Source organism: Empidonax traillii, unplaced genomic scaffold, assembly GCF_003031625.1.
Source record: "Empidonax traillii isolate 1590-97213 ecotype Southwest subspecies unplaced genomic scaffold, ASM303162v1 scaffold141:size962631, whole genome shotgun sequence".
In the NCBI taxonomy this organism is placed as follows: Eukaryota; Metazoa; Chordata; class Aves; order Passeriformes; family Tyrannidae; genus Empidonax; species Empidonax traillii.
This window is the reverse complement of record NW_020955334.1, coordinates 808,288-820,864: the sequence shown is the minus strand read 5'-3', so window position 1 is coordinate 820,864 and position 12,577 is coordinate 808,288. Positions and strand designations below refer to the sequence as shown.

Genomic DNA, 12,577 nt, shown 5'->3' with positions numbered 1-12,577 from the left:
TCAGATTCCCCCAAATGTTCTCCATACCCAATGTTGGGGGTTAAATTAAGTTTAATTTATAAAATATTAGAAATTAACTGTGTAGGTTTAACTGTAATTTGCTTCCACCTTAGCATAACTGGGCCCTGCTCAAAACTTAATGTAGATGAACTCTGTTTGTTAGCAGGAAAGGCCAAGCAGGGGAGAAGACAGAGAAAGCCTGGTTATCTTCAGATAAGGCTTAAGACCCTGGAGGGCCCCAAGGCTGGCCCAAGCTGGAAGAACAATCAGTAGTCTGCCCACATGGACGTAGAGAAAGAATCCAGTGAGGTGTTAGAAGACTTCAGACCATAATCGCCACTGGACCACGAGGAGTATGCAGGGCACATGACTGAGTGAAGATCAGGTGAGGAGATAAAGGCCCAGGGGTTACTTTGTGCGGGGTCCCTCTCTAGAGACACCCAGCTCAAGGTGAAATAAACTGACTCTGCCTCAGAACCCAGGGTCCGAAACTTTGCTTAACACCAGTGTGGGGCTTAGGCACCCAACCCTCAAATTAAGCTGTGGGAAACCACAGCTCAGCTGACTTTCACCCTGGAAAACTCTGCACCAGCACTGTTTGACTTCAAAAATCTGCCAAACTTGCGAAGATTTAATTCTATCTATGCTCACATTTTCAACCATGTGCTAGATTTTTCACATGACTCAAGGAGATTTCTGTCTGTTCGAGGACTGGGGATTCTCTTATTAGAAGCAGAGATCTACATCAGAGCTTATCACCTAGGAAACCATTATAGTCAACATGCAAGAAATATATACAAAGTGCAGTTCTAGAACACCTTCAAGGCACCTTTTTTATCAAGCTGTAACAGCAGATCAAAGGGACTAACTCGGATGTGAGGTGAGCCCCAACCTGGGGATCCCTCCGTCCCTGCTAGTACTGCCAGACCACACCTAAAGTATGTGGATCAGGATTAGGATCCCCACAGAAGCTGATGTAGACCCCGGTGGTGCTGGAGGACACAGCTGGACCAAGGTCCAGGAAGGCTGTTGCAGCAGGAACTTACTTGCCAGGACCATTTGCCTAGAAAGTGGAAAGTGTGAGTTCGTTTCCATATTTTTATCTAACAGCATTAAATGGTTGGCCAGAGGCTGATACGAGGAAGTTAAGGAGACAAATCGCCGTCTCCCCTCCCGAATCTCTTCAGTTGTACAGAAAAGTAACCAAGACTGTATTGGATTAAATTGGGTAGAAAAGGGTTACCTGATTGTTGTCTCCTAGTTGGTAAAGAAGACATGGGGTTCGGCCTTTGTTCCTAGGATTTTTTGTACTTTTTAAGTAATGTTTTTTACTGTACCATGTATAAACAGGTTATGTATATGGCCCCTTCTGGGGTGACCGCCACACCACTAGGTTAATGAGTTGCAGAGCTGACCTAATTGGCCTTTCCTCCACATCTTTAAACAGATAAAACAATCTTTCTGATTTATACCGGTACTTATGAGGAAAACTTCAAATTTTCAATTGCATATAAAACCTCTGTATGGCTCCCTGGATATCACCCAATCCGTCTTTTACCTCCCGTTCAAACTGACAGCACCACAAGTGCAGCCCCCCAGGGATCAATATTGGGCCCAGTGCTGTTCAACATCTTCATAAGTGATCTGGATGATGGGATCAAGTGTACCTCGACTGAGTTTGCCAACGATACCAAACTGAGCAGGGAAGTGGGCACTTCCGAAGGGAGAGCCGCCCCGGAGGAAGACCTGGATAGGCTGGAAGAGTGAGCGAACAAGAACTTTATGCAGTTCAACAAGGACATGAGTAAGGTCTTGCACCTGAGGAAACATAACCGAGGAACGCAGCACGGGCTGGGATCTGCACGTCTGGGAAGCAGCTCTGTGGAAAGGGACCTGAAGGCCCTGGTGGACAGCAAGCTCTGCGTGAGAGGACAGTGTGCTGCTGCAGCAGCAAAGAAAGCCAAGGGGATGCTGGGCTGTATCAACAAGGGCATCGTCACTAGAGATGAAGAAGTCATTATCCCACTGTACTCAGTGCTTGTCAGACCACACCTGGAATACTGTGCTCAGCTTTGGTCCCTGCTATGCAAGAAAAGATGTGGACAGGATGGAGAGGGTCTAGAGAAGGGCCACAAAGATGATCAATGGACTGGGAAGCTTGTCACATGGGGAAAGGCTGAGAGAACAGGGTTTGTTCAACCTTGAGAAAGGAATGCTTAAGGAAGACCTTATCACCATGTTCCAGTATTTGAACGGTGGCTACAAAAAAATAGAGACTCCCTTTTTACAAGTAGTCACATGGAAAAGATGTGGGATAAGTGGGTACAAATAACCCCTGGAGATTTTGATTGGACCAGAGGACAATTTTTCACAGTGAGAACAATTAGCCATTGGAATAATCTCCCCAGGAAAGTGGTGGATTCCCCAACATCAGACTTTTTTAAGATTTGCCTGTACAGGGTGCTGGGCCATCTTGTTTAGACCATGCTGTTTCTGTGAAAGACTGGTCCAGATTCTCCTTGAGGTCTCTTCCAACCTGGCATTCTATAATTCCATGGTATTTGCAGCACTTAAGAAGCCAACCCTAACATCCCATCAAAATCCAGTATTTAAAAAAACCTTAGCATATGAAGAAAACTGTACAAACCCCAGTACTACAAACAAAGATAAAAGGAGATAGGCTTTTTTAGAATAAATTTCTGCACTTGCTGTTTTCCCCTTCCCTCTTTATTATTAAATTTTTTGCAGGAAACAAACTCCTCTATTCCCAAAATTTTAGGTTGCAAGAACCAAAGACTCTCTGAAGTCTGCAGTTGCATATCCATGAATCATGTGCCACATGACACTGAAATCAATCTGATTAGAGATCACTGGCAGCTCAGGGGGCAGAGCGTGAAACTGATGAAGAGGTTCAGAGGTGGTGACTGCTGAGACCACGTGAATTCACCTGCAGAGAACTGAAAGCCACCTTCAACTACACTGACCAGGCAGGCTAAAAGAAGTGTTTTTTTCAGTAATCTAGGGAGGTAAAACTCAGTGAAAGAACTGAAGTACAATATCAGTACAGAGGAAAAATATTCTAGTTGTTACACACATTAGGAACACAAAGTAAACTTCAAAGCAAACCAGTGGAAGCTTCATTAGCTGCCAGGAGGTTGGTATACGTAAATGGCATACCTGCCTATCAAATCAGTACAATTACCTGAGAGAAATACACAGTATGAATGCCTAGTTCTTATGATTCTTGGAAAATTATTCAAATCTATCACAAGGGGGACTACATGAACTATGCACAATCCATTCAGAGACAGGAAAGCTGAAGTGAAACAATTCTCTATAGGAGAGAATGGGAGGTAAGTCACATAATTTGGCAAGGGACAAAAATTGTAAAGGCTTTAAGAGTTATGTTTGTGGTTTTTTTTTTTAACTAAAAGTAGTAAAGTGACAAAATAGTTTTCTAAGAGAATCTGTGGGAGCAACACCAGCAAGACAGCAAACGAGAGCACAGATTTTCCCAATTAAAGGTGTTTAAAGAAAAATTAAATACATCTTGGCTGCAAACACAAAGGCATCCCATAGTATCCCCGAGACTCCGGGCATGTCATTATGAAGGACTAAGCAATTCCTTTGGAGCCATTTTAAACTGGCATGAAAACTATCATATCGGGACATAAAGTCCAGCCGAAGGTTTCTTTCTAAGTAAGGTGAGGTTTGGAGTGTCCCTGTGGTGCCTGTCCTACCTCACTTAGGCATGCAATTCAAACCCAAAATCCCTCAGGAATCAGCCTTAGGCAGGTCTTTGATTCCTCCTGCACCCATATGTAGCCAGGGTGCCCTTTCCAAATGCAGAAGGCTGGAGGGAAATTCTGACAGCTGACATGATGCTAAATATCATTTGTTTTCCACTACAGTATCTCAAGCCTGCCTTTGACACTGCCAGAATAACTTCAGGAGAAAAATGTGCAGTAAAAGGCAAAAGGCTGAAACTCTCTCTCAATGAAGAGCCAATGTCAAATTTCCACAATATGCCAGCAGGGCATATTAAATGCTTCTGCAATGCTTATCAAAGTGAGAGTTCACAGACAAAATGCAACAAGAGTTCACAGCAACAAAACGCATTACTACAACATGTTTTACACTGGTTGAGAGAGAAAGGACCTGAATGCCACCATTAGCTTCATCTGACACAAAGTTGCTGCATGAGCTTCATGCACCACAAGGAACTCAAATTACAACTTCTGGATTTCCTTGCTGCCTTCATCTTTGCAGTTGTCATTATGTGTGCCCACAGCTGAGATATGCTGTTGTTCAGGAAAAAGGTAATTTCCGCAGAGAATGTTTTACTACCTTTAATACTTAAACTGGATTTCTCATTCCTTCACAGTAGAACTCCACCGTGAGGTCTGCCTGCTCTTTTGCAGCAGAGAAGCATAGGAATACAGTGTAGGAAAGGCACTTCTGGCAACAACCACGGTATTGTTCACTAGGAACAGTAAGCCTGATGAATAATTAACTTCTGTCTATATAGCCAGGCGCCATTTTCTTTACAGAACCTCACATGCTTTTTTCTTCTGGAGGGCTTTCAATCCTGTCTTCACAGTACCAAATAAGCAGAAACTAGAGTGGCATTATGGAGAAAACTAATAGGAACCTGTTTTCAGGATAGGAGAAGTAGTGCCGACCCTACTGCAAATGTGGACCCACTTAATGTTATTTATTCAGACTATTTTTTTTCTGTCAAAGAGAAATATAAAGGCTCAGAGTTCCTTAGTGAGCCCTTACTTGGGTCTCAGGGAAATCCTTGCCTTTAAAGAAAAGTTTACATCATGAATGAAGTCAAAACAGGAAAGTCTATGATGCTGTAATTTACAGCCAATGTTTTCAGACTTGGTAGTTAAGATGTCAATCCAAACTCCAAGGACAAAGATTTGTGAATTGCTACTTTTGTAGGTCCTCAGAACTTGCTCAGCTTTAAAGGCAGTCTTTAGGGATGCTCATTATTTCTGGTATGGATCCTGCAAGTCTATGAACACTCACTCCCTTAAATTTATTATAGTATAGTCAAAGCATTATGTTAGTGCTTATAAGACTGTGAGTTCTGATACGGTTTATGAGTCAGATTTCAGTCATCTGGACTTGAAAATATGCCTGCAAAGAGTCCAGAGAGCCTGCAGAAAGCTCTCCTCAAGAGAAATCAACATTGTACAGTGCTCGACACTGTCATGGAAAGCACCTTCTATCAAAAGCTCAAGGAAATAATTTTTTCCCTTCCCTATCAAATGATGTACCTAACGAGCACCTCTGTCTTGTGCAATCCTTTTGCTGCACCTCTGGCATAAAGGCAGGCTTCACTCCCAATTAACCCCACCTGCTCTACGGAAACGGGGCAGAACCCTGCCAGGCCACAGTAAGCCTGGGCACACATATTACAGAGCAATCATTGTACAGGAAAGTGTTTGTTCATTCAGTTTCAGCACATGGTTACTCCAGTTAGGAAACATGATTAAATAAAACTGCAGTCCACTGTCCTCTTCTGCCCCCGAGAAGCACCTTCTCTATATCTGGTGCACAGTAGGAAACTTAAGATCTACTTGTTTGAAAGATTTATGGGTATAGGAAAGTACTTACTTTTGTGCAACAAAAGAAGGATCAAAGAACTCAGACGTAATCCTGTTTGCATACAGGGAACAACTAGTCATAGAGCACAACCCTGAAAAGCATAAGACAAACTATTCAGTGGAGCCAGCAGAGGAGCTTTGGGCCTGACCCTGAAGTCAACAAAGTCACGGAGAATTGTGCAGGGGTTTCTGCGGAAAAGAAACAGCTCTGGTATGACTTCAAATATGAAAACTGAGAGAAATAAAGCATATTTACCAGAGAGTATGAAAATCAGTCCAGCTAAACAAGCTATTTTTGCTTTAGTCTGATCAGAGCCTCCGACTTTCGTACACTTCATCCCAACCAGTCCAAAAATGGCACCGAAGAAACCCAGGCAGACAGCGGAGATCATCAGTCCTCTGCAGGCTTGGATGTAACCTGTTGGGAGAAAGAGAAACGCTAATTTGAGAACTGAGGCCACGATGGGTTTCACTATAGTTCCTCTCCCTCTGTGCAGCGTTAGGCATTCGCTATTGCAGATGGAATCAGACCTTAGCTGGAATACTGTCACCTTCCCACTGAGTGTATTCTTCTGAGTGATGCCCTTTGCAGGGCATCATCACCTCAGCCCAGCTCCTAAGGAACACACTACGGGCACTCAAGGCTCCAAAAAATAATCCCATGGCACTGTGTACAGTACCTGCAAGAGGCTTTGAAGAGCACGTCCACATGGCCTGCTCAGGGGCTGCCACAGGTTGCAGGGCCACTCTATGCACACAAAGCCAGTCTCACACGTCAGCCTTGTTGTGCATGCGTGACGCAGATGCAATAACAGCTGTCAGTGGGTTGGCAGCAGGGACCCTGGCTGGGGTCCTGGGCCTGCCTGGACATGCCACCGATTTGACTTGGATCCACCAAGAAGGCCTGCATTCTCCAAGGAAGCCAAACATGCTCAGCTCTGTGGACACAAGAAGTCCTTCGGGATAAAGCAAATCACTGCCATATTTAAACCTGGACAAACAGCTTGTGGCTGGCTACAGCCACAAACAATTCCGTCTTGCTGCCTGAGGCTGCTCTGAGTGGGACCTCCAGGGGGAGGGCCCTTCAGCAGGACAATGGGTTGCTTGGCCTCTTCTCCCTTCTGAGAATATCTTGTAATTGAAAGACTGTGATAATTTCATATCACTGCTTACAGGGTGGAACGCTGCAATCTTACACAGCTGAATAACCATCACAAGATGTTTTTCTTCATAACCTGTTGTTACATCTCATTTAAAATGAATATGAACTCCCACGATTAGGGTATTCATTCCTTTTGCTTTGATCTCCAGTGGGTGGAAATGTTGAGAGCTAAACCACATTGTCACTGCCTATTACACCAAATTCTACATAATAACAAATAAATAAAAAAGAACCCCTAACTCCAAGCCCTGCATAGAAGTCTTTAACATGTAAGAAAATAATATATTAAAACAGGAACTAAAGGACATCTGATGAAAACAGAAGGCAGCAGATTCAAAACAAGAAGTGCGCTTTCTTGTACAAAGAAGATGTGGAACTCCTTTCTATGTGATATGTGGATGCAAAATCTTTACCGAGATTCAAAAAGAGGCTGGATACATTCATTACAGAGAAACCCGTGTCTGGCTGGCAGGTCCTTGAGATGCAGATGGCTACCACAGACACTTGGCTGCCTTCTGCTATCCTTACTGCTGCCCCCTTTAGCCACTGCTGGAGGCATATCAGCTCCAGGTTGACCGCTCCGTGCTTGCACAACATTTGAAACCTCGCACTGATTCACAGATTTGCGCAGCAGAGCAATTTGGTTGCACATAACAACCCATTTTATCAGGCCTACCAAACTTGGGAGCTGTGCTGTCCAACTACTGGCATTTATCTGCACACACAGATGGACTTCCTCCATTTGTCACACGACTCACACGTTGGAATGTAAGAGAGAAAGAGTCAGTCATTTGTGCAAGACCCAAGTTTGAAGAAAGCAGCCTTGCTTTGGTAATTTTTGCTATTGGCGTGAAAAAGTTGGCTTCTACTACCATAGGTGGTGTTTAATGCACTTGTAGCAGACAGGTAAAGCACAAGATGAAGACTGGGAAGGAAGCTATTATTTTTGACAGGTCCAATTTATTGACACTGTTAGTAGCTAATTGACACATTAAAGTGCTGAACCATGAACATATTTACCCGGAGGTCCTCTAAACTTTTATTTATGTGTGAACCTCCTAAGAAAACCAGTAAATATTCACCCCAACCAAAATACCCAGCATTTGCTAGTAACCACAGGGCTGAAATTCAGTTTTTCCTGAAGGTCAATACACAGTTTTAGAATAGGTAGAGGGTAGTGAGACAGCAAGAAATAATTAACTCACTCACTCAGAAATCATTTTCAATTATAAACAGCATGAGCTGAAGGACTGCTCAGTTCTGCTGAATGAATAACCTTCCTCACTAAATAATTCAACCGAGCAGGCCAGCCACAGCACGGCTTGTTTCATTTCACCACAGATATCAGCCAACTGGCACACATTTTTAAAACAAAATACATTAAAAAAAAAAAAAAACAAAACCTCACAATTTACACTAGTAATGTGGAAGAGCAGAAGTCTCACTAATGTCCCACTCAGCTGACTGGAGCATCAGGAAGCATAAAAGGCTGAAATCAACTTTTTCACCAAATCCTGTTGCTTAGCCCCTAGGTTCAAACTATGTAAGAGGAACTAAACCTCTCTTTTGCTTCCAAGAAAGCAAGAAGATTACATTGCTCACTAAGACTTATAAAGCTTGTTCAGCCTGTAGGAGAGAAGGATCCAGGGAGATCATAATTATAGCAGCATTCCAGTACCAAAAGGGGGCCTACAGGAAAGCTGGAGAGGGACTTCTTACAAGAGCATGTAGTGACAGGACAAGGGGACATGGGTTCAGACTGAGAGAGGGCAGGTTTAGACTACATATCAGGAAGAAATTATTTACTATGAGGCTGGTGAGGCGCTAGATCAGCTTGCCCAGAGAAACTGTGGATGCCTCATCCCTGGAGGTGTTGAAGACTCGATGTGGCTTTGAGCAACCTCTTCTAGTAGGAGGTGTCCCTGCCCGTGGCAGGGGAGTTGGAACTGGATGGTCTTTAAGGTCCCTTTCAACCCAAACCATTCTGTGATTCTACGGTAATGTAGAAGAGTGTAAAAGGGAGCTGCTTATTTCTTCACACTTCTCCACTCAAGACCAAACCTATCCCTTTTACAAATGTTTATTGTCTGTATTTGCACCAGCTCCTGTAGGAAACTTGTCATGTACATACTAACCATCCAAATGAAGCTTCAAGCGACAAAAAGCCATGCATTTTAAACAGACAAGCAGACAAACATGCATTACTCATAAAGTCATGTTTAGCAGCATTCCAAGAGAAACCTCTTTCAAGGTGGTTTTTGTTAGGGGGTTTTTTTGGTTGTTTTTTGTTGGTGGGTTGGTTTTTTTTTTTTTTTTTTGGTCTTAAACAAATGTGTTTTGTCTTGCATTCAAATTAATCTTGTTAGAGCTTCACCTTTCTTGCCTCACTGCTCTCATACTTGCCTCTCAGGCCTCCAAAGAGTTAGGAGGCATTCACATATTCATATCACATGACACTATGGAAAAAAATATATGCAAAGTTCTGGGGACTGCCACTTTCACAACAAATGCCTCTGGTGGCATTTTGCAGTCTGCATCACGTGAAGGGTAAGAGGTTGCCTTACAGATACAGCACAGATTCCTTCCAAAAGCACACACCCACTGCTTTTGTCTGTCATTCTAAGATCTAATACCCTCTTTTAGCTCATAAGTAAATTTTTGTTCAGCTCTGTTTTGCAAAAGGTCATCAGATCCACTGTTGGAAACATGGAAACTGATATGGCCTCTTTTTGGGGAGGTTGTTTCGTCAGTAAGTTTCCACCTATGACCAGTGGCACAAAAAAGTGAACCCAAAATGACTGTAAGTCCCACAGAGAGGAACAATATTTTTGCTTGCATACAGAATGTGGGGATGAATACTTAATGAAGGCTGGCCAAACTGCATAAAGGCGGAAGGGAATCACATACAATTTCCTCTGGAAGCCGCTTGTGTGGAGTGAGGGCCTGAAAGCCATCAGGACAGCCCCGCTGCTGCGCCATCCTACAGCAATCTGGGAGCACAGTCCAAGCCCACCCCATGATGCAAACCAAAACAAGGATAAAGGGGAACCATCTCCAGAACACTCCTGACCCGAACTATGACATTGCTTCTGCTGCATTCCAAAGGAGAACTCCAGTAACTGGCATAGAATAATAGAATCATAGAATGGCTCGGGTTGGAAGGGACTTTAAAGACCTAGTTCCTACCCCCCTTGCCACAGGTAGGCACACATCCCACTAGACCAGGTTGCTCAAAGCACAGTGATACCCCAATTTTTTTCCCTCCTCGTTTTACCTCTGGTCCCCTGGCAGATCTGAGCAGTCCCTCCAGACAAGAAGTCCAGCAACACTCAGAGATTTCTGATTTGACAAAAAAAACCCCAAACATTTCTGTAGAAGAGGAACTGCTCTGTGAGGCAAATCCTTTCCATTTGTGTGAGGAAGGAGTGGAGAAGAGCCTCGTTTTCCTGGGACAACAAAAATTTTTCTAGAAATTTCCAGTCATGCCCTGCCCTTTTGAGGAGACCAAGACTTTGTCGCTACATTTATCTTTATAGGGTTATTGTTTCTGCTCACAAGCAGTTCACTGAATACAGGAAACCAGATCTGCCCTTTTTTGTGTCTTCTGAGTCCCCCACCTGAGGATGGAGTCAGGAAGTTCCCACATTAATAATCACAGAGAATGGGATTCAGCTTGGACATGTAAGTCTGTGCAAAGAGAAGAGGAGGGAAGAAGGGAGAGGCTACTCAAGGGCTGAGGCAGATTCGGCTTTACGCTGACACACAAATTCTTTAAGCCACGAGTGACGCACTGCAAGCCTGAACTATGTTCCTGCACAGGGGAAGGGTTAGGGTGAAGAGGGGACCTACACACCCACAGTCAGACGCTAAAGGGCTCCCAGCAGAGCCTGCAAGCACAAGGAGGGGAGTTTGGGTCAGGCTACCCATGGAAAGCACCTTTGCCTGCGTGTGGCTGCCCCTCTTGACCTGACCCAGCTTGCCTGGTCTGTGCTAGGGGGGTACATTCCTCCCTCTCCAGCCTGCCTTCCACTTCCATTGTGCCTGGGTACCAGGACCTGGTTCCACGACATTTAGAGATGCTATTGAGAAACACTGAAAGCCAAGAACTTTCCACTGCTGATAAACTGTCTGGCCCAGAGGATGGGATCAGGCTCTTCCAATGGGCATCTGGGATTCACTTCTGTCCAAAATGAACTGATGACTCCCTTTTAGTCCAGAAGGTGCCTTGGAAACTCATTCTTTAGCCAAGTGGAACATGCTACCCAACACACAAGGTTCCAATGCCTAAACATTCGGAGGGAGGGGGGGGTAAGGACTCGGCTGTCAAGAGTCTTCTTCTTTATGAAATTTTAAATGTTCCAAATTCTGCATACTTTGTAACTATGCTTTTCTTACTCTGCAAACAGATTAACCCAGACCTAAAAGAACAGCTGAACAATAGATTTGGTGGATCCAAAAGGTTACGCACCAGCGATCACTCTGTGCCCACCTGCACACAGAACACAGCTCCTTGCCCAAGCCTGGAAACCACATTCTCAGCTGCTACACTTGGCCATAGCATGACTGATGTCAATGGAGGCCAGCCAGCAATCCCACTCCTTCAGAGAAACTGGCAAATCCCTCTGCCACCTGGGGCTGGGTGTAAAGAAGGTCTGGGGAATAGTATTTCTTCATCCAAGGCAAGCATCCTGCAACAGTGATGTTTAAGGATTGCCTGTGTTACCTTTTTCCAGTATCTTGGCCTGTTTTAGGCCTTTCTACATACAGAGGTTAAAGGTTTTCTGACACTGGTATTAACTTCATGATCATATTAAACCCTGTTACATTAATATGTTACAATAAGTGGTTAGTGATTAGATTAATAGACCTTCTTTTCCTTTTAAACAAAATTTTCACACCAAAATCCACACTCAGATTCCAGTGCAAAGGGAGTGTCTATCCAGACCATGAACAGTAGGTCTGATCTTTTGTGAGTATTAAAGTCACTGGGACACTCTACATTGTATTCATTTATAACTGCAGAAACTTGGAAAAGGTGCCATAATTCCAGAAACCTTTCCTCCCTCTCTTTATAGTCACTCCTGAAGCTATAAACCAATGCCATCTACACCTCTCCTCTTTCTAATAGCCATAATCAGTGTGGATTTATCAACCAAAAGTTTAGTTGCAAAGATTTTCCATAATTCCAATTTCCCCGTACAGCTTCTTCAAAGGGAAAAAATATTCCCCCTTATTCCTCCAGTGAAGAAACGCAGCATCAACTCAGTCTTTGGTTCCAAGCCCTATAGCAAAACTCTCAGATTTGCTTCAAAATAACACTGCCTTAAAACTGAGGCAAGCTATGCATCCCTTCTGCATACCTTTGCATCCCTGACTGCCCCGAGCTTTTACACTGTCATTTATCAATGAAGCAATTACATCCAAGTTAATAACCGCTTAGCAAAACCAGCAAAGGAACATTAATTAAAACAAAATGACGCCAAGGCTTGTTCTTCTCCACTGACCATTGCGTGGCAGGCAAAACCATAAAAAAGAGGAATGTCATGACAGTCAGAAAATAAATCGGCAAGAAAAATTTGCCTGCATTCTTCTTGTGTCAAATCCACACGCACACTCTTCTGATGGAAGGAGGGGGGAGAAAAGCAGGTAGCGACAGCAAAAGAGACCAAAACCGCCACTTCGGCACCAAACATACTTTCAATCAGGGGGTTTTGAGGGGAAAAAAACCACACCCACAGGTGTGCTCAAGCAGCACGCTGCCACCTGCCAGGGGACAGGAGGGCACTTGCCCATGAGC

The 12,577-nt window shown here is 43.9% G+C and overlaps 1 protein-coding gene across 3 annotated transcripts in view; it reads right to left on the bottom strand.

Annotated features, from left to right (window-relative positions):
• CLDN10 (claudin 10) overlaps positions 1-12,577 on the bottom strand; it is a 56,391-nt gene that overhangs the window by 2,909 nt on the left and 40,905 nt on the right. For all 3 annotated transcript variants that reach the window (XM_027884266.1, XM_027884267.1, XM_027884265.1), the window contains exons 2-3: positions 5,875-6,036; positions 5,629-5,710 (exon numbers count right to left, since the gene is read on the bottom strand). In XM_027884266.1, the coding sequence (XP_027740067.1) occupies positions 5,629-5,710; positions 5,875-6,036 (244 nt within the window). The remainder of the gene's footprint in view (positions 1-5,628; positions 5,711-5,874; positions 6,037-12,577) is intronic.